This window comes from Erpetoichthys calabaricus, chromosome 2 (assembly GCF_900747795.2).
Source record: "Erpetoichthys calabaricus chromosome 2, fErpCal1.3, whole genome shotgun sequence".
In the NCBI taxonomy this organism is placed as follows: domain Eukaryota; kingdom Metazoa; phylum Chordata; class Cladistia; order Polypteriformes; family Polypteridae; genus Erpetoichthys; species Erpetoichthys calabaricus.
Genome location: NC_041395.2, coordinates 289,205,473 through 289,229,584, shown reverse-complemented (window position 1 = coordinate 289,229,584; position 24,112 = coordinate 289,205,473). Strand labels below are relative to the sequence as shown.

Below are 24,112 nucleotides of genomic sequence, written 5' to 3'. Positions count from 1 at the left end.
ATCAATTTGACTGCATTTAGCTGGATTTGAGCAGACAGTATGTCTCTGAACACCTCTGAGACATGTCACATCATCAATAAACACTAGTGTCCCAATGCCACTGGCAGCCATGCACGCCCAAGCCATCACACTGCCTCCACCTTGTTTTTCAGATGATGTGGTATGCTTTGGATAATGAGCTGTTCCACGCCTTCTCCATACTTTTTTTCTTGCCATCATTCTGGTAGAGGTTGATCTTAGTTTCATTTGTCCAAAGAATGTTACTCCAGAACTGTGCTGGCTTTTTTAGATGTTCTTTAGCAAAGTCCAATCTAGCCTTTCTATTCTTGAGGCTTATGAGTGGCTTGCACCTTGCAGTGCATCCTCTTTATTTACTTTCATGCAGTTTTCTCTTTATGGTAGACTTGGATATCGATACGCCTACCCCCTGGAGAGTGTTGTTCACTTGGTTGGCTGTTGTGAAGGGGTTTCTCTTCACCATGGAAATGATTCTGCGATCATCCACCACTGTTGTCTTCCGTGGACGTCCAGGTCTTTTTCCATTGCCGAGTTCACCAGTGCTTGCTTTCTTTCTCAGGATGTACCAAACTGTAGATTTTGCCACTCATAATATTGTAGCAATTTCTCGGATGGGTTTTTTCTGTTTTCGCAGCTTAAGGATGGCTTCTTTCACCTGCATGGAGAGCTCCTTTGACCGCATGTTGTCTGTTCACAGCAAAATCTTCCACATGCAAGCACCACACCTCAAATCAACTCCAGGCCTTTTATCTGCTTAATTGATAATGACATAACGACGGACTTGCCCACACCTGCCCATAAAATAGCCTTTGAGTCAATTGTCCAATTACTTTTGAGCCTCTGAAATGATGGGATTGTGTTAAAAAAATGCTTTAACTGCCTCACATTATTAGGCAATCATTTTGTTCACCCAACTGAAATAAAGCTGAAAGTCTGCACGTCAACTGCATCTGAGTTGTTTCATTTAAAATTCATTGTGGTAATGTAGAGAAAAGCCAAGCAAAATGACACCTTTTATTGGCTAACTAAAAAGATTACAATATGCAAGCTTTCGAGGCAACTCAGGCCCCTTCTTCAGGCAAGATGTAATACAGAGACTGAAGTTCCCTATGTTTATATACACACTCTAGGACAAGAATCAACATTGGTAAATCTTTAAATGAGAAATTTTAAATGTAAAAAAATAATAGATTCATTCAGGCTAGGGTTAATTTAACGAGAGAAAAGAACAATGTATTGTCAAGATCTCTGGATAAGATAACTGTTCAACAAAGTCTTTTGAAGTTTGTAATGAGTTTTTTCAAAACAATGTGGGTCTGTAGTCAGGTTGTCTATCATTCTGAGAGATGTAAACAATCCTCATATCTGGCCATAAAACTCTTGTCTCTATTCAATCCATGTTGTAATGTATTAAATTTTAGCATGAGTTTAACTTCCCATTCTTTTCTCTCTTGCTGTGTTTTGAAGTTGCCCATAAGCACTGTGACTTTAAAGTCCCTCTCACAGTGTCCATGGCTGTTGAAGTGGGCAGCTACAGGAACATCTGTGTTGCCATGTTTAATGTGGAACCTGTGTAAATTCATTCTCTGGCGGAGTGTTTGTCCAGCTTCTCGCACATAGAGTGCAGTGTCAGGACATTTCATGCAGAAAATTAGGTAGACTACATTAGATGATCCGCAGGAAAATGATCCCTTGATGTGATGTTCAAGTCGGCAGTGTGGTATAACTATACGGTCTGTATCATAGATGTGGGCACATGTTTTGCATCTTTTCTGTAGGCATGGAGATGTGCCATTTTCTGTTGGTTCACTTAGTGAGCTTCGACAATTAGTTGTTGAAGGTTTGGTGGTTGTCTGTATGCCAGGAGGGGAGGTTCAGGAAATACATTTTTCAGTGTTTGGTCATTGTTTAGTATTGGCTGAAGTTCTTTTATAATTTTTCGAAGTGTTTCAAGATGTGGGTTGTAGGTGACAACAAAGGGAATGCGGTTCTTGTTGTCTATTTTTATATTCCAGAAGGTTTTCTCTGGGTATGGCAGTAGCTCTTCTTATTTGAGTGTCTGTTGTTTTGGGGGTGTAACCTTGTCTGAGCTCCTGCAGTTGTTGATCCCGGTCTGTCGGGTCTGAGCAAATACAATTGTACCATATTCCATCCATCCATCGTCTCCCGCTTATCCGAGGTCGGGTCGCGGGGGCAGCAGCTTGAGCAGAGATGCCCAGACATCCCTCTCCCCAGCCACTTCTTCTAGCTCTTCCGGGAGAATCCCAAGGCGTTCCCAGGCCAGTCGTGAGACATAGTCCCTCCAACGTGTCCTGGGTCTTCCCCGGGGCCTCCTCCCGGTTAGACGTGCCCGGAACACCTCACCAGGGAGGCGTCCAGGAGGCATCCTGATCAGATGCCCGAGCCACCTCATCTGACTCCTCTCGATGTGGAGGAGCAGCGGCTCTACTCTGAGCCCCCCCCCGGATGACTGAGCTTCTCACCCTATCTTTAAGGGAGAGCCCACACACCCTGCGGAGGAAACTCATTTCAGCCGCTTGTATTCGCGATCTCGTTCTTTCGGTCACTACCCATAGCTCATGACCATAGGCGAGGGTAGGAACATAGATCGACTCCGCCTGTCGATCTCACGCTCCATTCTTCCCTCACTCGTGAACAAGACCCCGAGATACTTGAACTCCTCCACTTGGGGCAGGATCTCGCTACCAACCCTGAGAGGGCACTCCACCCTTTTCCGGCTGAGGACCATGGTCTCGGATTTGGAGGTGCCGATTCTCATCCCAACCGCTTCACACTCGGCTGCGAACCGATCCAGAGAGAGCTGAAGATCACGGCCTGATGAAGCAAACAGGACAACATCATCTGCAAAAAGCAGCGACCCAATCCTGAGCCCACCAAACCGGACCCCCTCAATGCCCTGGCTGCACCTAGAAATTCTGTCCATAAAAGTTATGAACAGAATCGGTGACAAAGGGCAGCCCTGGCGGAGTCCAACTCTCACTGGAAACGGGTTCGACTTACTGCCGGCAATGCGGACCAGGCTCTGGCAACGATCATACAGGGACCGAACAGCCCTTATCAGGGGGTCCGGTACCCCATACTCCCAGAGTACCCCTCACAGGATTCCCCGAGGGACACGGTCGAATGCCTTTTCCAAGTCCACAAAACACATGTAGACTGGTTGGGCAAACTCCCATGCACCCTCCAGGACCCTGCTAAGGGTATAGAGCTGGTCCACTGTTCCATGACCAGGACGAAAACCACACTGTTCCTCCTGAATCCGAGGCTTGACTATCCGACGGACCCTCCTCTCCAGGACCCCTGAATAGACTGAATAGATAGATTGTACCATATTGCTTGGCTGAAAATAATGGAGCGCCTTATATGCTTGGGGTGGAAGCTATCACTTTTCAGGTAGGTCCGTCTGTCTGTTTGTGAAAAACAGAAGTTACAAGGGTGTTGTCTTTTAGTTGAACGGTGGTGTCAAGGAAGCCGACTTCTGTTTTTGAGTAATTCAGCTTCAGCTTTATGTTGGGGTGAAAACAATTATATTCATTATGAAAATAGAGAAATCCTTCTCACTGGCAGTCCAGATTATGAAGATGTCATCTATGTAACGGAGATACAACATTGGTTTTACGATGCACATTGACATGAAATCTTCCTCCAATTTTGCCTTAAATAGGTTTACATAGTGAGGTGCAAACCGACAGCCCATTGCAGTCCCCATTTGTTGCAAGTAGCCATCTTGTCCAAAAGAGAATAAATTATGTGTCAGAGTGAATTTTATCATTTCTATTACTGACTTTGTGGGTAAATCATGTTGTTTGAGGTACTTTTCACATGCCAATATGCCATCATCATGGGGGATGTTTGTGTAAAGTGCCTCAACATCCATTGTGGCCAGTAAGGTTCCCTCAGGTAAGGGGCCTAAAGCAGACAGTTTTTTTAAGAAGTCAGTGGTGTCCTGGATGTAGCTGGTTGTATTACGGGTGAGGGGTTTAAGGATGTGCTCCACCCAACCTGAAATATTTTCTGTAAGGGAGCCAATTCCTGAGATTATGGGCCTTCCTGGGTTCCCTTCTTTGTGGGTTTTAGGAAGCATGTAGAAGTAACCCATTTTGGGGTTCTCATTGGTTCTCATTCTCAATCTCAAAGATGTCATTTTGCTTGGCTTTTCTCTACATTCATAATGGCTAACACGGTACAACACCCTAGTACTTGTGGTAATGTACAGAACCAAAATTAGAAAAAAGTTCTCTGTCCAAATATTTATGGACCTAACTGTAGATACAGAGAAAAAGGACACAACCTCTTCTCATCTAACCCCACCTAAAATACTGAGATTATCTCATCGCAGGGGACTCGATAAGTTCTTTGATTTTTGCTATTCAATCCAACCAACATAACCAGTGAAAAATGACTGGACAGGGCATAAACACAAGGGATTTCAAATCTATAAAAGATGACAGAAGATATATCACACACCCAAATATGGCTGAATTTCATATGATACTCTACAGTGATCACATCAGTCAAATGCCGAGATGAAACAGATAAGCATACCACTGCAGAGGTCAAAGAATTTTTGGACGATATCAGAACAATAACAAAAGACACCCAGAACATTTTTTTTTCATTTTGAGGCTTTTATTACTTTTTCAAAAAAAAAACAAAACTCAAACTCCAAAAAAAAAAAAAAAAAAAAAAAAATAGCAAAGGACACTTAAATTACAGATATGTCCTTTCAATTCAGTTTACAGTTTATTTTAAATAGTTGACAAGTCATCCTTACATACCATTTGGGAATGCACATCAAAAAACAAATTTCATTTTTTTCTTTTATATTTATTCAATTTTTGTTTGTTTTTAATATTATGTTTTCTTACAAACTATCACTTCAATAGAAGGTATAATCTTGTATAACAGTGGTCTTTTCTCCAAGTGGACAATTGTTAGTATGTAAAGATTTATTTGTGGGCCACATTAAATATAAATATATGATTTCATAATGTGATACTCACAACAATCTTGTGTCATAGAATAGGAAAAAAGAGGCAGCAGTAGGATGGCATTAACTTTGAGGTAATATTTTATTCTGGATTAATTTGATTGTTAATGTTACCTTCGCAAGCTTTTTTGGGCTTGTCTAAGTAAAGTGTCAAAGTCTAGTGCATCAAATTTGCTTCTTACTGGAACAGACTCATATTCACTTTTGGAATCTGAAAGGAAAAGAGTTAAGCAATTCAGTAATAGAAAACAGATAAAACACAATCAAAGCAAATTAGACACTAACACTGCTTCATGCTTTCAGCCAGTGTTTATTCTTTCCCATGTACAGAAGTAAACTTAAAAAAAATTCACTGACCTTTTTGGTATCTTTTTGCAGTTTATTACCATGTTAAACAACACATGATTTTACACTAACTGCTTCATAAAGTGTTGTTTTGGGATTGTGTTAAATATATAAAAATACATAGCTGAATAAAAAATAAAAGTCTGATGCCTTCTGTGTATACAGGAAAGTGAATTGCAAAGGCAGAAAAGTAGTCCTTGTAACAAGTGACTGAAAGGAAGCTAAATACATTTATATACAATTTATTTTCTACAAAACACAAAAAAGTGCTGATAATCTTTAATAGTACAATTTAAAATTACGATTCCCCAAAATGTGAACTGATTAAAATACAGTGGGGCAAAAAAGTATTTAGTCAGCCACCAATTGTGCAAGTTCTCCCACTTAAAAAGATGAGAGGCCTGTAATTTTCATCATAGGTATACCTCAACTATGAGAGACAAAATGAGAAAAAAAATCCAGATAATCAAATTGTCTGATTTTTAAAGAATTTATTTGCAAATAATGATGGAAAATAAGTATTTGGTCACCTACAAACAAGCAAGATTTCTGGCTCTCACAGACCTGTAACTTCTTCTGTAAGAGGCTCCTCTGTCCTCCACTCGTTACCTGTATTAATGGCACCTGTTTGAACTCGTTATCAATATAAAAGACACCTGTCCACAACCTCAAACAGTCACACTCCAAACTCCACTATGGCCAAGACCAAAGAGCTGTCAAAGGACACCAGAAACAAAATTGTAGACCTGCACCAGGCTGGGAAGACTGAATCTGCAATAGGTAAGCAGCTTGGTGTGAAGAAATCAACTGTGGGAGCAATTATTAGAAAATGGAAGACATACAAGACCACTGATAATCTCCCTCGATCTGGGGCTCCACGCAAGATCTCACCCCGTGGGGTCAAAATGATCACAAGAACGGTGAGCAAAAATCCCAGAACCACATGGGGGGACCTAGTGAATGACCTGCAGAGAGCTGGGACCAAAGTAACAAAGGTTACCATCAGTAACACACTACGCCGCCAGGGACTCAAATCCTGCAGTGCCAGACGTGTCCCCCTGCTTAAGCCAGAACATGTGCAGGCCCGTCTGAAGTTTTCTAGAGAGCATTTGGATGATCCAGAAGAGGATTGGGAGAATGTCATATGGTCAGATGAAAAAAACTCTACTTGTCGTGTTTGAAGGAGAAAGAATGCTGAGTTGCATCCAAAGAACACCATACCTACTGTAAAGCATGGGGGTGGAAACATCATACTTTGGGGCGGTTTTTCTGCAAAAGGACCAGGATGACTGATCCGTGTAAAGGAAAGAATGAATGGGGCCATGTATCGTCAGATTTTGAGTGAAAACCTCCTTCCATCAGCATGGGCATTGAAGATGAAACGTGTCTGGGTCTTTCAGCATGACAATGATCCCAAACACACCACCCGGGAAACGAAGGAGTAGCTTCGTAAGAAGCATTTCAAGGTCCTGGAGTGGCCTAGCCAGTCTCCAGATCTCAACCCCATAGAAAATCTTTGGAGGGAGTTGAAAGTCCGTGTTGCCTAGCGACAGCCCCAAAACATCACTGCTCTAGAGGAGATCTGCATGGAGGAATGGGCCAAAATACCAGCAACAGTGTGTGAAAACCTTGTGAAGACTTACAGAAAATGTTTGACCTCTGTCATTGCCAACAAAGGGTATATAACAAAGTATTGAGATGAACTTTTGTTATTGACCAAATACTTTTTTTCCACCATAATTTGCAAATAAATTCTTCAAAAATCAGACAATGTGATTTTCTGGATTTTTTTTTCTCATTTTGTGTCTCTCATAGTTGTGGTATACCTATGATGAAAATTACAGGCCTCTCTCATCTTTTTAAGTGGGAGAACTTGCACAATTGGTGGCTGACTAAATACTTTTTTGCCCCACTGTACATTAAGGGCTTTTTGTAGGACTATGGCTAGTGGCAGCGCTTCTGAATGGCCCAAAAAAACACAGCCTGATTAGGCACTGCAGTATTTTTCATAAATATAATACACAAGTTCTCAAAATTTTTGTCATATTATGTATTTTGATTGAAATTTTTGGAAGCACAACTTCCAGTGTTCCAAGTAAAGTGCCCAAGTCTAGTCCCTCAAACTTACTTCATACTGAAACAGACACATTCTCTTTTGGAATTCTTATAAAAAAAAAAAAAGAAAAAGTATAATCTAGAAGGGACAATCTTAACATGCTGTGATCTAGAAGATTGATTATTTCCTGTCTTGAAGACCAACCGTAAAGAGGATGCATCCAAGGAGTATGAAAGTTAAATAGCTAAAGTAGAATCCCACTACAGATGACAAACTAAAGATTTTTTAAATTATGTTTCAGGCCATGTAAAGTAGTAAAAACAAGTTCCATATGTATAAACACAACCCAAATCCTGCTAAACATTATTAATCCATCCATCCATTTTCCAACCCGCTATATCCTAACACAGGGTCACAGGGGTCTGCTTATTATTATTCTTCATGGTGGCTCCATAATCCGTACTAACCCCTACTTTCTCTTCTGTTCTTTTTCCGGTTTTCTGTGGCCACCACCACCTAATTCAAAGTGCCGTGATGTCCTTACATTGATGGATTAAAGGCCAGAAGTCCACAGGACCATCATCATCAAGTTCTTCCATGTGAACCCTGAATACCACGAGGACTGATTGAGGTTGTTTATGATAGGTAGAATGCCTAGAAAGGGCTGGGTGGTCTCATGGCCTTGAAACCCCTGCAGATTTTATTTTTTTCTCCAGCTGAGTTTTTTTTTTCTTTTCTGTCCTCCCTGGCCATCAGACCTTACTTTTTATTCTATGTTAATTAGTGTTCCCTAATTTTAATTATTTATTTTGTCTTTTTTCTCTTTCTTCATCATGTAAAGCACTTTGAGCTACATTGTTTGTATGAAAATGTGCTGTATAAATAAATGTTGTTGCTGGAGCCAATCCCAGCCAGCACAGGGCGCAAGGCAGGAACAAATCCCTAGGCAGGGCGCAAACCCACCGCAGGCATTATCAATCCCATTTGAGAAAGATACATTGTCTCTTTCAAGTAAATGTTAGCCAAGATTAAAGAACACAGAACTTTCACTTGGTAGCGGTCTTGGGAAAAGGCATCTCTTAAATAAAGGATACAAGTATAATATACAACTGGGAAGTCAATTATCACATGCAGTAAACTTGAAGATCACTGTGAGGCAGAAACTCCAACAACTTGCAGGCAATGTAATGTAGATCATCTGTCCTCCTGACAGACCAAGCTACTTAAATATTTATCTGAATGCTCCCCATTTTTATCAACACTACTTTAGATTTTATTATGGTATCAGAGTATAAAGTAAACTCACCAAGATCTGCATAGTTGGACCTGCAGAACTGTCGACGGCCTCCAAAACAGAGATCAAAAGGGAGCTCATTAGGTTGACGAAGTTTATGTCCATTTTCTATAGCAGCAAATGCATGGCCTGTATGCTTGTAAGTAATGAAACCATAATTATCCCTGCAAAATAAGGATATAATTTTAGTTAAACTAATACTTTAATATATATTATATATATTTACTAGACAGTAGTGCTGGGTGGTATACCAGTTCATACCGAAAACCGTTTATTTTTGTTATGATATGGATTTTTCTTATATCGCAACACCGGTTTAAATTGCCTAAACGACGTTCGGAATGTGGCATAGCGGGAAACTGTTCAAGCAGGGACCTTTTTCACTGCTACACCGCTAATCACAGAGGTGTTGCGAGGGGGCTATTTTTCACTGCTACACCGCTAAATAGGTAGTGGTAGTGTAGGTATTGCGCGGTGAAAATGGACAGAGAACATTCTGAAACTGAAGCTGACAATAAAGTTGAACATGATGACACAGAAGAACTTTTGCCAAAAAAAAAGGAGTCACGGCCGTTGCCTGGAGATACTTTGGTTTTAAAAGGTCTAAATGGATGTGGACCATTATGTTCAAATGTGTAAATACTGTTTCTATACTATTGGATAATACTGCAAGCCAAGTTGTACTTGTTTTATTTTTTTTCAATACTGTGTAATGTACTTGGGTACTGTGTAATAGTGTGACGATATGTTGACTTTATTCTCGTAATTTGTCATTAAAGTAGAACATCAAACTAAACTTCATCGTAAAATGAATATTTAAATTAACTAGATTTTCTCAAACCCCGTCATAAGTTATATAGCACATTAAATGCTTTGTGTTAAGTGTTCCCCGAGCCATGTTAAATCGGTACGTGCTACTTAAACTGACTTCCTCTTGTACTGAGGAGGCGCCCACAGCGATCGCCACACAGAATACATTCAATTCATGATATTCCTGCTCTCTGAACATTTAGAATGCTAAGATAAATACTTGATATAATTTTCATGATGAAATGCATTAAAGCATGTATTAATCATGTGGGGGCACGGCGGCATGGAGGTTGCACTGCTGCCTCGCAGCAAGGGTGTCTCGGGTGTACCCTGCCTTGAATTTGCATGTTTTTCTGGTGGGTTTACTCTGCGTGCTTCAGTTTCCTTTCAAAGTCATGTAGGATGTGGGGTTTTGTTATGCTATATTGACCCTGCTAGTGTGTGTGTTGCTCGTATTGACCCTGCGATGTGCTGGCGACTCGTTCAGGATTTGCTCCTGCCTCGCACACAATGCTTGCTGGGATGGGCGCAACCCTGAATGGATGGCATAATTAAACATGTATAACGAAGACATTTTTAAAGTTCTGAACACTCCGTGGGCTAAGTTTATAACTAGTTTTAATTTCACAAAGACGTTTATCGTGTGGCGATTGGTTATGTGGAGAAAGAAAAAGGAAGGATAGGAACTGGGGTTTTGGTACGTCAGACAGAGACAGCATGCGTGCAATAAAGAAAGCCAGCTCAGAAGAACAACCACTGAATTCTGTGTTCGTGTCTCCGACCACCAGATCACAAACCCAACATTTACACAATATTTTAAGTTAAACCTTTGCGATACCCATTCATACACCCAGTTTTTTGGAACCTTGTCACACCTGCCATAGAGTTCTCTACACTGAACATACACCTGGGGACCTCTTACTGCGAGGGAGCAGCACTACCGCTTCACTACCGTGCATGTTTAATACCTGCTTTAATGCATTTCATCATGAAAAATTATTTTGGCATTCTACATTAATATCATGATGTGAATGTATTCTGTGCGGTGATCGCTGCCTCTTAGTGCAACAGGAAGTCAGTTTAAGATGTGTAGTGATTAACAACTGGGTCGGGGAACACTTAAAGCATTTAATGTGCTGCATTAACTTATGACGGGGTTTGAGAAAATCTAGTGAATTAAACATTGATTTTAGGATGGTTAGTTTACGACATTCTACTTTAATTATAAAATAAACTGAGAATAAAGTGGAAATGTCGACTTTAATCTCGACAGAAGCGTCATAATTAAAGTGGAAATGTCGAGAAAAAAGTAAACATGTCGACTTTATTCTTGACATATAGTTTGCTTTTTTTCTTCCGTGTCCGTATTTTTTCTTCTTCACCATGGCCCTAATACGATTCCATTGGGCTATACCACAAATAGCATTATAAATGCAAGTTGCACTTTTATTATTTATGTATATAGCTTAGCTTGAAGCAAGGTCCATATTAATGCAGTTTGCCTAAATGATGGTTCAGTTGGTAAAGATGTCATCACCAAGTTGCACTTATTTTATTTTATTTTAATTTGGTGAATACTGTGTAATGCACCTGGGCTTGAAGTCTTGAAGTAATAGTGCAACTATCAGTAATAATACTATTATTTATTTTATTATTATTTATTAGTTTAAATATTATGCAGTTTAATGATGGTAAAGCTGTTTAAAAAGTCACTTTAATGTGTCAGTGGACAGAGATGGTTAACATTAACAGAAAGTGTAGTTGGTTTACAAAAAGTATTTACTATTTATTCCTTTTCTAAGACATGTTCAGTGCAATACAATTTTTTTGACAAGCACCTCTTGATATTTTACTACGTCTAAATGTCTCTTTGGATGGTTGAAAATATGTTGTCAAAATTATAGTTTTAAGTTGTTTGCAAAATGTATTCAATAAAAAGGTTCTATATTTTGAATGCAACTGTCATGCAATGTAATTCCTTCTCTTCTTCATTAGTGCCATCCCCTTGAAAACTATCACTTTATGGGGCCATGCAAACCTGTATTAATACTTGTGTGTACATTAAAATGTTTTTTTTGTACAATGTAAAATTCTCATGACAGTAGAATAGGTTATTCTTAGCCAGTCTACTGCAGTAATTGCAGTGGAAAATGTGGTTAACACCCACTCATGCATGGGAAAAAAATACCGCAGAATACCGTGAAAATTTAGAAAAATACCATGATATAGAATTTTGGTCATACCGCCCACCCCTACTAGACATTAAAACTATATAGCTTTCTCTCCAGCTATGGCGCAGCCCTATAAACTGACAGCACAACCCAAAAAGATTCCGACATTTAAATACAAGGATAAAATGTTTTACACATTTATATTAAAAGAACAAAAAGTATACAGTAATCCCTCGCTATATCGCGCTTTGCCTTTCGCGGCTTCACTCCATCGCGGATTTTATATGTAAGCATATTTAAATATATATCGCGGATTTTTTGCTGGTTCGCGGATTTCTGCGGACAATAGGTCTTTTAATTTCTGGTACATGCTTCCTCAGTTGGTTTGCCCAGTTGATTTCATACAAGGGACGCTATTGGCAGATGGCTGAGAAGCTACCCAGCTTACTTTTCTCTCTCTCTTGCGCTGACTTTCTCTGATCCTGACGTATGGGGATTGAGCAGGGGGGCTGTTTGCACACCTAGACGATACGGACGCTCGTCTAAAAATGCTGAAAGATTATCTTCACGTTGCTATCTTTTGTGCAGCTGCTTCCTGAAACGACATGCTGCACGGTGCTTCGCATACTTAAAAGCTCGAAGGGCACGTATTGATTTTTGATTGAAAAACAAACTCTGTCTCTCTCTCTCTCTCTTTGTCTGCTCCTGACGGAGGGGGTGTGAGCTGCCGCCTTCAACAGCTTTGTGCCGCGGTGCTTCGCATACTTAAAAGCCAAACAGCCCTATTGATTTGTTTGCTTTTCTCTATCTCTGTGACTTTATCTGCTCCTGACGCACACTCCTTTGAAGAGGAAGATATGTTTGCATTCTTTTAATTGTGAGACGGAACTGTCATCTCTGTCTTGCCATGGAGCACAGTTTAAACTTTTGAAAAAGAGACAAATGTTTGTTTGCAGTGTTTGAATAACGTTCCTGTCTCTCTACAACCTCCTGTGTTTCTGCGCAAATCTGTGACCCAAGCATGACAATATAAAAATAACCATATAAACATATGGTTTCTACTTTGCGGATTTTCTTATTTCGCGGGTGGCTCTGGAACGCAACCCCCGCGATGGAGGAGGGATTACTGTACTCTAAAAACAGCATAAAGGAACATTATTTCTACTATCATAACTCACATCTAAATAGGTAAATACAGAATAACTGGACTGAAGCACGTCTAGTGGATTCAGATAGAATGAGTATCTTGTGAAAAGACTAAATGTTTAGTTTTGCTGAACACTAAAAGACAATCTGAACAACACTCTCTGCTCTTTATTTGATTGCTGAAGGAGTAGAGCAAGCAGGGCCATATGCCACACCTGTAAAATTCAAACATGCAGAGTTAACTTGTAAAGACTGACATTTTAATTTAGAAAAATATCCACTGACTGGCCGGCATGTTCCCAAGACCTGAATCTTAACTGAGAACCTCCGGGACATTATATGTTGGTGCATCCGAAGCTGCCCAATAGAAAAACAGACTGTCCAGGGGCTCACTGATGCCCTGATCCAGGTCTGGAAGGAGATCCCTCAGGACTATCTCATCAGGCACATGCCCAGACATTGTTGAGAGTGCATACAGGCAAGTGGGGGACATACACACTACTGAGTCATATTATGAGTTGCCATGATGAAATTCACGCAAGTTGGATCAGCCTGTGATTTTCATTGTGATGTTGAATCCTTGTTCTCCATGAATTACACATTATTACTCAGTAAAGACTTTCCACTTGAATATTTCATTCGAGATTCTGTGTGTGATTTATGTGTTCCCCTAATTTTTTTGGGCCATGTATACAACCCCTAAAAAGTGTGTGTGAACTTCACTCTTCTTACACATATCCTGTGCAAAATGTCTAAAGAGCACACACATTCAAAACAGAAGCAAAAACTTTATTTGTATGATGCTGTAAACTCCGTTTATATTATTTTATTCACATTTACTGTACATTTTTTACTGCTTATGTACACATGGAACAGGCATGCTGTAGTGTAAGGTTATGGACGTCTACAAAAATGATGTTTTTCCACAATAGCAAGAGCAAGTATGGAGAGAAGTTTGGCAAGGTGGATTATGAGGAAAGCAGTGGTTTACCTTCAGTACCGAACATCCTGAAATGCTGGTGCAATAAAATTTTAAAATATGGGTTTTCTGTACTTTTGTTAACACCACACAACCCTATGAGGTAACACACAACCCTATGATGTATACCACACAACCCTATGATGTAACATACTTCTTTTGCAGTAGCCTTGGTAAACATTCTTATATACTGTATATAAACTAACATGCAAACATTTATCATAGTAATGTTTTATACACAGTGTAATATGAAGTGATCTGGCAATTTCTAGCCCGTCATTTGTTTTTCTTACTAGGTGATCAAACGTATAACTGATGAAGGTAGATAAAGAAAAGCTTAAAAAGCCACAGACAGCTGCTTTAAGTAAATTCTCACCCTTCCTCTCTGAAGTGAAGAGTGCAATCTTCTACTTCTCCAAACAAAGAAAAGCGTTCTTTCAACTCTCTTCTGGTCATGTCACTTCTGATTTTTCCCACGTAAACAATGCGTCTTTCCTCCTAAAATTAACAACACATTGCTGAGACAACACATGTAACAATGCTCCTAAAAATAATTAGCTAAATATCTTTTTAGTAAGCTGAAGGCCCTTTAAAATCCTGATGAAGAGGAGGATGGTATTCCAGAATGTATAAAAAAAAAGTAACTATAAACAAATAAGTAGTGATGTAAGAAACTTACAACTGCTTTTTCCTTGCGCTGGTCTCGAAGAAACTGCTGCTGACCACAGTCCCTTGATCCATTGTAGTAGTAGTTATAGTCTGGGCTATCAGGCAGAAAAAGATCAGAAGCATTTTGGTTGGATAGCACACATTAAAAAGTAAAATTGCTTAATACAAGTTTTAAACAAAGAAATTCATGATGATTAAGAAAGTAAGGTTTTCATTTTATTGTTAAAAAACTATAAAATGAAATTAATAAACTTTAATGAGAAATTTATATGTACATAGCATCATGCAATGCTGATAATTTTTTTAACATATTGTGCTAAGAGAATAGTATTTTTGCAATGTGCTTTATTTATTATAGAAGAATATCTTAGACAGACTTGACATGTAATAAATGGACTAAAGTAAAATGCACAGAAAACCAAAAAAAATAAATAAATACAAACACCCTCAAATTGCAAAAATGCATCATAACTTCACTCAGAGATGTAAAGCACTAGCATATTTAATTTTTTCACTAAAATTTCCAAAACCTTCTGCAGGAAATGCCCAGCTGGACATTGAGCATTTCTTTGTAGTAAAGGAAAATACAGTACTCAGCTACAACTGCATGGGCAGCAACCAAAAAGTATTTTTTTAGGTTAGCTCAAGCTTTTATATTACGAAGGACTTCAAATCTAAAGGATACGTACATCCACATGTGAAATGCCTTTTGGGGTCCCAGACACATTTATAGGTTACTATAAAATAATTTTGGTAATGCAGCCATTAAATCAAATCTCATTAAAAAAAGTGTTCTTATAAGGTACAACTTCAGAAGTGCTAAAGTAGTAATCAAAAGTAACTCAACAACTGGAAGCTTCCACAAATGTTTCAGTATTGTTACATTTTGAAAATTAACATGGGAAACATTTAGCTTCAAACATTATTAAACTTGCAAGTTTGTAGAATCCAGAAAGATATTGTTTGTCACGAATAAATTTTACCTGTTGCACTGACTTTGCCTCTGATTGACATGCCTATGGCCTGAAGACCTGGATCGAGATGAAGACCTAGATCGACTTCTAGAGTTTGAGCATGAACTAGAGTAGGAGTAGCGTCGTCTCCTTACATGGGAAAGAGACCGGGACTGGGACCTGGATCGGGACCTAGAACTAGAACTGGAGCTGGAGCTGGAGCTGGAGCATGAACTAGAGCTACTTTGCAAGCGATGTGATCTGTATCTGAAAGGAGGAAAAAAACAGTATTCATGAAAATAATAGACAAAACACACAACATGGAAGCTTATTATAGAATGCAGTACTGTGAATGAATTATCATTTAGTTTTAAAACCAGCATACTGCAAAATAATATCTAGGGATGATCCAATCAATCAGCTGCCAACCTAAATTGGAGATTTTTTTTTTTTTTTTTAGTGAAAGGGTCTCAAACAGTGATTGGTAAAAAGGCTGGTCACAAAAACTGACATTTTCAGCCCCAGCTTTACTAAGCATTACAGTAATTTAGTTGCAGTGCTCCTTTATACAAGGTATATTATGGATGTTGAGCCAGCGCACATCCTTTTTTTTCCTGCAGAAAACAAAGAGGAATTTCACTCGCTTCTTTTTTAATTAAAGAATGAGAGGCAATTGATATGTTAGCCTTTATGTTAAAGAAAGCCGAGTAATAAACTGTATACATATATTTAAAAAAAAAAAAAAAAGGCAATCGGAGGAGCTGTCCTGTGCAACTAGACATACAGCAAGAAAAGCCATTTTAATGAAAATCAGACCTTTTCATTTTGTCCTTTAAATTAAAATGAATACCCTTTGAGTTTTAAAATGAATACCCTTTGAGTTTGGACAGCAAGCTTGTTTAAAATGCAACAGCTTAAATATTTAATTGGAAAAAGAAAACATGAAGACAAAATTTAAATGCTTAGCAAACAATAGGCTTTTTGTTAGATTTCTACTGTTTATTATTTGTTATACTGCACAAGTTCTGGTAAGAAACAAGTATGACGTAATTAAAATGGTAATCCATATTTTATAATTACACCTCAAGAATTGTCTAGCTGATACACATTTACCAAATATAGTAAATGTATATTTTAACAGCAAAAAGCTGTAATGCAATTAATGATTAAAACACAAGTGCATGTGTATTTACATTTAAGCAGCATTTAATTGACAATTTCAATTAATTGATTGTGGTAAAATATATTTTTGTTGGTAGAAAAAGTTATTATTTTATTTATTTTTTTAATTATGCCCTATTTCAGATAGGAACAGAAAAACGTAACTAACATGACAGCTTGTAATTATGAAAAGCATTTGTTTCTTTCATGCCATATGTATTATTAATAACTATTTTGGTACATAATTTTATTAAAGTATTTTAAGGAAATTTTATTTATTTTAGAATTTTATAGTCACTGAACAAGAAACCTACAGAATTTCATTTTAATAAAAAAAAATGAACAGTTAACACCTGTGGTCTATAATTTATTTATAAAAATACACTTAAATGTGGGAAACAAGACTTCTATTTGGGTATGCAAGAGGTTAGTGTAAAAATTTTATTAAGGGGGGGGGGGGAGAGGGAGGACTGGCCAATCAAGTAACGTATTGGACTTAAAAAAACAGATCGGAGCATCCCTCATAATATTATGGGATGCCATAAAAACAACACCTAGACAGTGTGGTCAATAATCATGTGGAATCCATCATCAATCAGTTATTCCAGGCCAATTTAAGGTACCCACTCAACCTAGCCTGTATATTTTTGGGATGTGGGAATAAAATCTATGTAAACTCAACATACAGTGACCAGACCAGAATTTGAAAATAAGCTTCTGGAGTTAAGGTCCACGAAGGGCTTAACAACAAGGACATGGATTTTGTGATAATTCCATCCATCCATTATCCAACCCGCTATATCCTAACTACTGGGTCACAGGGGTCTGCTGGAGCCAATCCCAGCCAACACAGGGCGCAAGGCAGGAAACAAACACTGGGCAGGGCGCCAGCCCACCACAGGGTGCATATACATACACATATACACACACCCACCCACACACTAGGGCCAATTTAGAATCACCAATGCACCTAACCTGCATGTCTTTGGACTGTGGGAGGAAACCGGAGTACCCAGAGGAAACCCACGCAAACAGGAGGAGAACATGCAAACTCCACACAGGGAGGACCCAGGAAGTGAACCCGGGTCTCCTAACTGCGAAGCAGTAGCGCTACCCACTGCGCCACCCGTTGTGAATTTTATAATGATTTAAAAAAAAAAAAAAAAAACATAGGCATATACTGTATTATGTAACAGTCTGCAGCGAGAGACATTTTCAACAGACCTACCGTGTTTCCGCGAAACTAAGACCTACTCCAAAGATAAGCCCTAGCATGATTTTCAGGCTGTTCTGTAATATAAGCCCTACCCCAAAAATAAGCACTAGTCAAGATCGTCAGCTGAAAAGTAATGGCGCCTAAGGCCAAGTTTATACTTCACGAGCTGCAACACGTGTGCCCAAAACATCCATTAAATTCTGAGGACACCTCGCCACAATATCTCTGAAAAGGAGGTTTACTGATTACATCCATCAATTCAGGGATGTGCACATTCCAGCAGCATCGGCTCAAGACAGAAACAAAACCTCTGGATGCGGCATCAGCTCATCGCAAGGTGAACACAAGCACACTGGGGCATCAGCTCATCGCAAGGTGAACACAAGCACACACATACACTGGCGTCATTGTAACTTCACCAAATTCCCAAACTATGGAAACCCACCAGGAAAACATGCAAACTCCAGGCAGGGATCACAAGGGACGTGACTCCCTGCGAGACAGCAGCACCACCGCTTTGCCACCATGCCACCCCATATGTGTAACATACATATTTTTAATGCATTTCATCATGAAAGTGATATCAAGTATTAAATCTAAGAATTCTAAATGTGCAGAGAGTTGGAATATTATAAATTTAATGTGTTCTGTGTGGCGATGTTCCTTGCTGCTGCTGTCAGGTGAAGAGGAAGCCCCAGAATCGCACAGTGATTTAACAACTGGGTCAGTTTTAAGATGACTTTTACGACGGTCTGCTTTAATGATAAAGTAAACTACGAGGTTTAATCACAAATCAGACATTTTTATTATGTCCTTATTTTTTTTCTCTCTGTGGCTCAAATACGGTGATGTACATTCTGATAGTATTATTAAAAAAAAAAGAAAGAAAGAAAGAAAGAGAAAGAAAAAGAAAGAAAGAAAGAAAGATGGCACATACATGGTATGTGAGACTTTAAAAATGTGTTGTGTCGTTACTTTGAGGAATATGCAACACTTGAATATCAAAGCACCAGGAATGCATTTGTAGGTCGGCATTTTGCTTCACCACTTCAAACCATTCATTAAACATCGAAAAGCGCACATCGATCCTGGAGGATCCTAAAAGTGGCTGGAGTAGCAAGAAATTCAGGGTTTGAGTGTGGAGAGTTATGACGATATTCCAGATGACACGACTGTATTTGGATAAATGTATATTGTTGTACAGGAATAAATATAAGATATCCCCTGAAAATAAGCCCTAGTGCATCTTTTGGAACAAAAATAAATATAAGACCCTGTCTTATTTTCGGGGAAACACGGTAGTAAATTCTCATTGCTTAAATTGACAACACATTTCTGAAATAACTTCACCCTAAATTTAAATTTACACTGCAGCTGCAATATTATTTAATGAATAAAAATAATGTACTTTTGTATCTCACGTATCCCTAAAATCCAAAATTCAACTAAACTGCAGCAACACATATGATCACAAAGCAGTTGTATTCCCAATAATAAAAAAAAATAAATAAAAAAAAAATAAAAAAGTGTGTGTGTATGAATCTTTTTACCTTGTTCTTCTCTTCCTTGGTGGTGATCTGGATTGAGAGGATGATGAAGAGTCAGATGATACAGAAACTGAACGTTTTCGGTAGTTTCTTCGTTTGCCCTCTCTTTTTCTTCTCTCTGGACTTGAAGAGTATTTAAGAGAATGCGTGTGCTGCTCTCTGGATGGATCTTCTGATTTCTCTCTTGATGGGGAGGCTTCTGGGGACAAAAGAACTGAACCAGATAGGTAGACTTTCTCTTGCATGGGAGTCCTATGATCCAAAGGCTGCAAGTCATCATTTTCAGGGCACTTTGTCACCAAATTCTTTGGGCGCTCTCGCACAACTACTGAAGGGGTTTGATTTAGTGGCACTGAACAATGCTTTATTGGTTTGATTGTGATGCCTGACTGTCGTTTAACATTCCAGCGATTAACTCCCTCAGACCGTTGGTTTGTTACATGTGGAAGGCAGTAGTCATGGTCCACAAAGTTAACATATGGAGATATTTGTGAATTTGGTGGGACAGATATTTGTGGAGAAATTACCTGTGTGATTACAGAGGTACAGACATTATTCATAAGCTTTTTTGATTGATTCATCTGAATGTTTTTAGTAGGAGAGACTTTGATAATCTCTGATTTTTGCTTCCCAAGAAGAGAAACTGGAGCTAGAGGTTTCCACATCTGATGAGGGGGTGTAGCAGGAGGAGTCAGACCTGCACAGGAAAACAAGTCTTAAAATTAGCTTTTTGTGCTCAGATGCAACTAACCAACTACTACAAAAATAGTTGCATAGTTTTGCTTATGTACAAAAGTAACAGTCATTCTAATCAATTACTAGTAGCTACTGCACTAAGTGGTAACAAAAGTTAATTTTCTAAGTATTCTTTATCATGATAGGACAAAAGCAAACTAAAACCTGTTCCAATAGCATTTGACATGCACAGTTGCATATTAATATAAAGAAATACACTCAACTAATACCTGACCAATTTTCGTTCCCAATTTGTTAGGCACAGCTTTGGGATACAAGACTAAACATTTTCACTTAATGAATCAATTTACTTAATGACTGCTACACCTACAAGCGGCAAAAGATTCCGGTTTAAGAAAACATGCCTTTTGTGTTTTTGAAACATGTTTTTGACAACAAATGCAAACCTGAAGGAATTAAATTAATTTCAGATTCTTCCTATTATCTTCTTAACGTACGAATACGTTTCTTGTTTGTCTGCTTGCAGTAACAGTCACGGGTGAAGGTTTGACATTTACCGTAATTGGCACATTCATTGTGCATACATATTTTCCTCCTTTATTCTGTTCAGTTCCATTTCAACAATGGTCATGTTCTGCAATGGCTTTTAACAAATGATGCTCTGCTCAAAAATGCTGCAAGTGTTTGATATTGCATCAGAGCATTCAGTAATCCATGAAATTATTTAATCTGACCACGCATCCAGTGTATTTTAAGGTGACTGTAAACTGTGTGACTGTAAACTATTTAAAACATGCACTAGCCACAGACATCACATGCATACTGAAATTACACATTTTTTTCCTTATACCATGTGTACTCAAATCATACATTTTTTTTTTATACTGAATGCTGAAGTATATGATGTACATGGCAAATGCACATTCAAATCATTGGATTATTTTTCCTAAACAGCACTTTATATATAATCAAATTCGACAGTCGGCCTTCGTGCATCCTCAGATTCATATGCTCATCAAGGAAAGAAAACCAACTATTTATCACCACATTTTCCGTACATTATCAGGTCTGCTGTGGCTGTAAGCATGCCATCTTGTGCCACTTCTTTCCTCTAATTGGATACTGGACCAAGTTGAGTGAGAAACACTAATGCCATTCTCAGGGAACCTATACAAGGCTTTATGCAACTGAAATCATGAACCACAGAATCATGGAGTGATTGTGGCATGGGCTGGTTATCACCCGTTACATTCTGAATTATATTTTACACATTCTACAGAGTAATATTCATGCCAAGCGGAGGCATGGTGCCTGCCTGCCTGCCTGTCAAGCTTGCACATAGGAGTCCCATTGCATTTGTATATATGATAGACAATTAACTGATAAAATGTAATTTATTATAACCAGTTCAATGTCACTTGCTGGTTGATGGTTCCTTCACAATGCCAATCAACACTCCTCATGATGCACTTTCAGTGGCAAGTTGCATGTATACATGACAACAATATACTGTGGAAATGAAAAAGGCAGATTACATCATAGATCTAAACCACGGTGAAACACACTGATGTTTCACAAATCAATTAACAAATTTTATAGTGCATGCTTAGTCACTTTTGCTGAGGGTGTGATCACAAGATTACAACAGAGGACAATGACTTTACATGAGTAAAAGTAATTAACTTTTACAAGTGTCTTCCTTTGGGCAGACATTTACTCAATTCCATATTTCTGCAGCCCATGACTGAAATTAGAGCATGGGCAGATTTTTCAAATGTGTCTATGATCTTTTTCTGGTGATTATCACCTAGCTGTTTACAGTACAGACAAAGCAATTCAGCACCTGGTAGCAAATATTCAACAATGTCGTTATAACTATGTTGAGGTGAAATAGAAGTACTTAAGAAAACAACACTCATGGGACTGAAAGGTGGCTGTGGAGGGAGAAGGGCAGTGAGGTGAAGCACACACCAATTCTCCTTTTAAAAGGGCTAAATTTCACAATGTTTTGCTTTTTTCCATTTTTAATCCAAAATGACACATATACACTGTTTTAAAGTATATGTGAGACCTCAAGACACAGATCAATACCCAATAACACTCCTGGAAAGAAAATGGATGTATTTGGTAAGTTTTAATGCTTTAGTTTTTATGCCTAGACTCATGCACCATGTAAGACCAGGCTATGTATTTTTTTAAATTTATAAATTAGCAAACTGCTAAATTTGGCTAAGTGTCATCTATACTGATTAAGAATTTGATGTTAACCAAGGCTACAGCCTAGTAGCTCCCTGCATCAAAATCTTCCAATCCTGTACTGAAAATTATTACTCAAGTTTCTATACATACCAGCAGTATTAGTAAGATCTGGAACACGTACACGTTCTAGCAGCTTCTTCTCTGGATGTTCTGATCTCCTTAAAAAAGAAATGTATAAGTAAATTAGCAATTATAGTTTCATGAACATCATCTCAAAACCTTCCAAACAGTTTAACCTAATTAAAAATCTACTCAGTCAAGACAACAATACAACATAAGTAACACCGTCCAAGTATTATTTTTTGTAAGACAGTCTAACAGGTCTTGTCAGAAATGTTGCTTTTGTCACATCCATGGCTCAGGAACAAAAGTAAAATGAAGCGTGTGGTTTTCATGCAAAGTAACTTTTATACTTATATATATCTTTCAAGGTCTGTAAAAGATGCTACAAGCATACTACTTTAGTTCTTAGAAATCCTTGAAAAATGTGTTTAAGCAAACAGCTACTGTAAGCTTATGATTTTTATACGACAAACTTGTATTGTCCACTTTGCTTTGGCACACAAGTAATTTGCTTAAGAAGTCAGATTCTTATGGACACTTAACTGCAGGTAAAGGCTATGTTCTACTCACAGAGCCATCTTTGGAATACACCTTGTGAGTCTCATCCAATATACAGTGCATCCGGAAAGTATTCACAGCACATCACTTTTTCCACATTTTGTTATGTTACAGCCTTATTCCAAAATGGATTAAATTCATTTTTTTCCTCAGAATTCTACACACAACACCCCACAATGACAATGTGAAAAACTTTGAGATTTTTGCAAATTTATTAAAAATAAAAAAAATTGAGAAAGCACATGTACATAAGTATTCACAAGCCTTTGCCATGAAGCTGAAAATTGAGCTCAGGTGCATCCTGTTTCCCTTGATCATCCTTGAGATGTTTCTGCAGCTTAATTGGAGTCCACCTGTGGTAAATTCAGTTGATTGGACATGATTTGGAAAGGCACACACCTGTCTATACAAGGTCCCACAGTTGACAGTTCATGTCAGAGCACAAACCAAGCATGAAGTCAAAGGAATTGTCTGTAGACCTCCGAGACAGGATTGTCCCAAGGCACAAATATGGGGAAGGTTACAGAAAAATTTCTGCTGCTTTGAACGTCCCAATGAGCACAGTGGCCTCCATCATCCGTAAGTGGAAGAAGTTCGAAACCACCAGGGGCCTCATGTATAAACGGTGCGTACGCACAGAAATGTTGCGTACGAACCTTTCCACGCTCAAATCGCGATGTATAAAACCTAAACTTGCCGTAAAGCCACGCACATTTCCACGGTAACTCATTCCTTGGCGTACGCAATTTATCCGCCCGGTTTTGCAGACTGGCGGCACCCAGTGTCAAAGCAGTGCTACTGTTCCTGTGTGATCACCCTTTCATTCTTAAATCCACATTCCTGGCGCGGCTTTATAAATACACTGAAATTAACTGCATATTGTTTATTAGTGTAATGCATCTGATTGTAATTAACCTGTAGCAATATAATGGTCCAGGGAATAGCCATAGTATTCCAAATACCATAACTGCTTTAGCGTTGTAACTCTCACTGCATGTTCTTTCAGCTGATCCCGTTAAGGGTTGCCACAGCAGATCATCTTTTTCCACATTACTCTCACTGCACCACTCGGAGTATTTATATCACTGTATCTGAGTGGGAAATCACAGCAGCAGCTGATTGGAAAGAGAATTATCGGTACAGAGCATGAATCAGATGCT

The 24,112-nt window shown here is 38.6% G+C and overlaps 1 protein-coding gene across 3 annotated transcripts in view; it reads right to left on the bottom strand.

The window, feature by feature from the left end:
• Positions 1-4,760: 4,760 nt before the first annotated feature.
• Positions 4,761-24,112, bottom strand: part of pprc1 (PPARG related coactivator 1) — a 77,496-nt gene continuing 58,144 nt past the window's right edge. For 2 of the 3 annotated variants that reach the window (XM_051922447.1, XM_028795726.2), the window contains exons 8-14: positions 22,422-22,489; positions 19,380-20,073; positions 15,483-15,719; positions 14,510-14,594; positions 14,207-14,328; positions 8,737-8,888; positions 4,761-5,240 (exon numbers count right to left, since the gene is read on the bottom strand). In XM_051922447.1, the coding sequence (XP_051778407.1) occupies positions 5,140-5,240; positions 8,737-8,888; positions 14,207-14,328; positions 14,510-14,594; positions 15,483-15,719; positions 19,380-20,073; positions 22,422-22,489 (1,459 nt within the window). In that variant the 3' untranslated portion in view covers positions 4,761-5,139. The remainder of the gene's footprint in view (positions 5,241-8,736; positions 8,889-14,206; positions 14,329-14,509; positions 14,595-15,482; positions 15,720-19,379; positions 20,074-22,421; positions 22,490-24,112) is intronic. The other variant, XM_028795727.2, reaches the window with a different exon arrangement.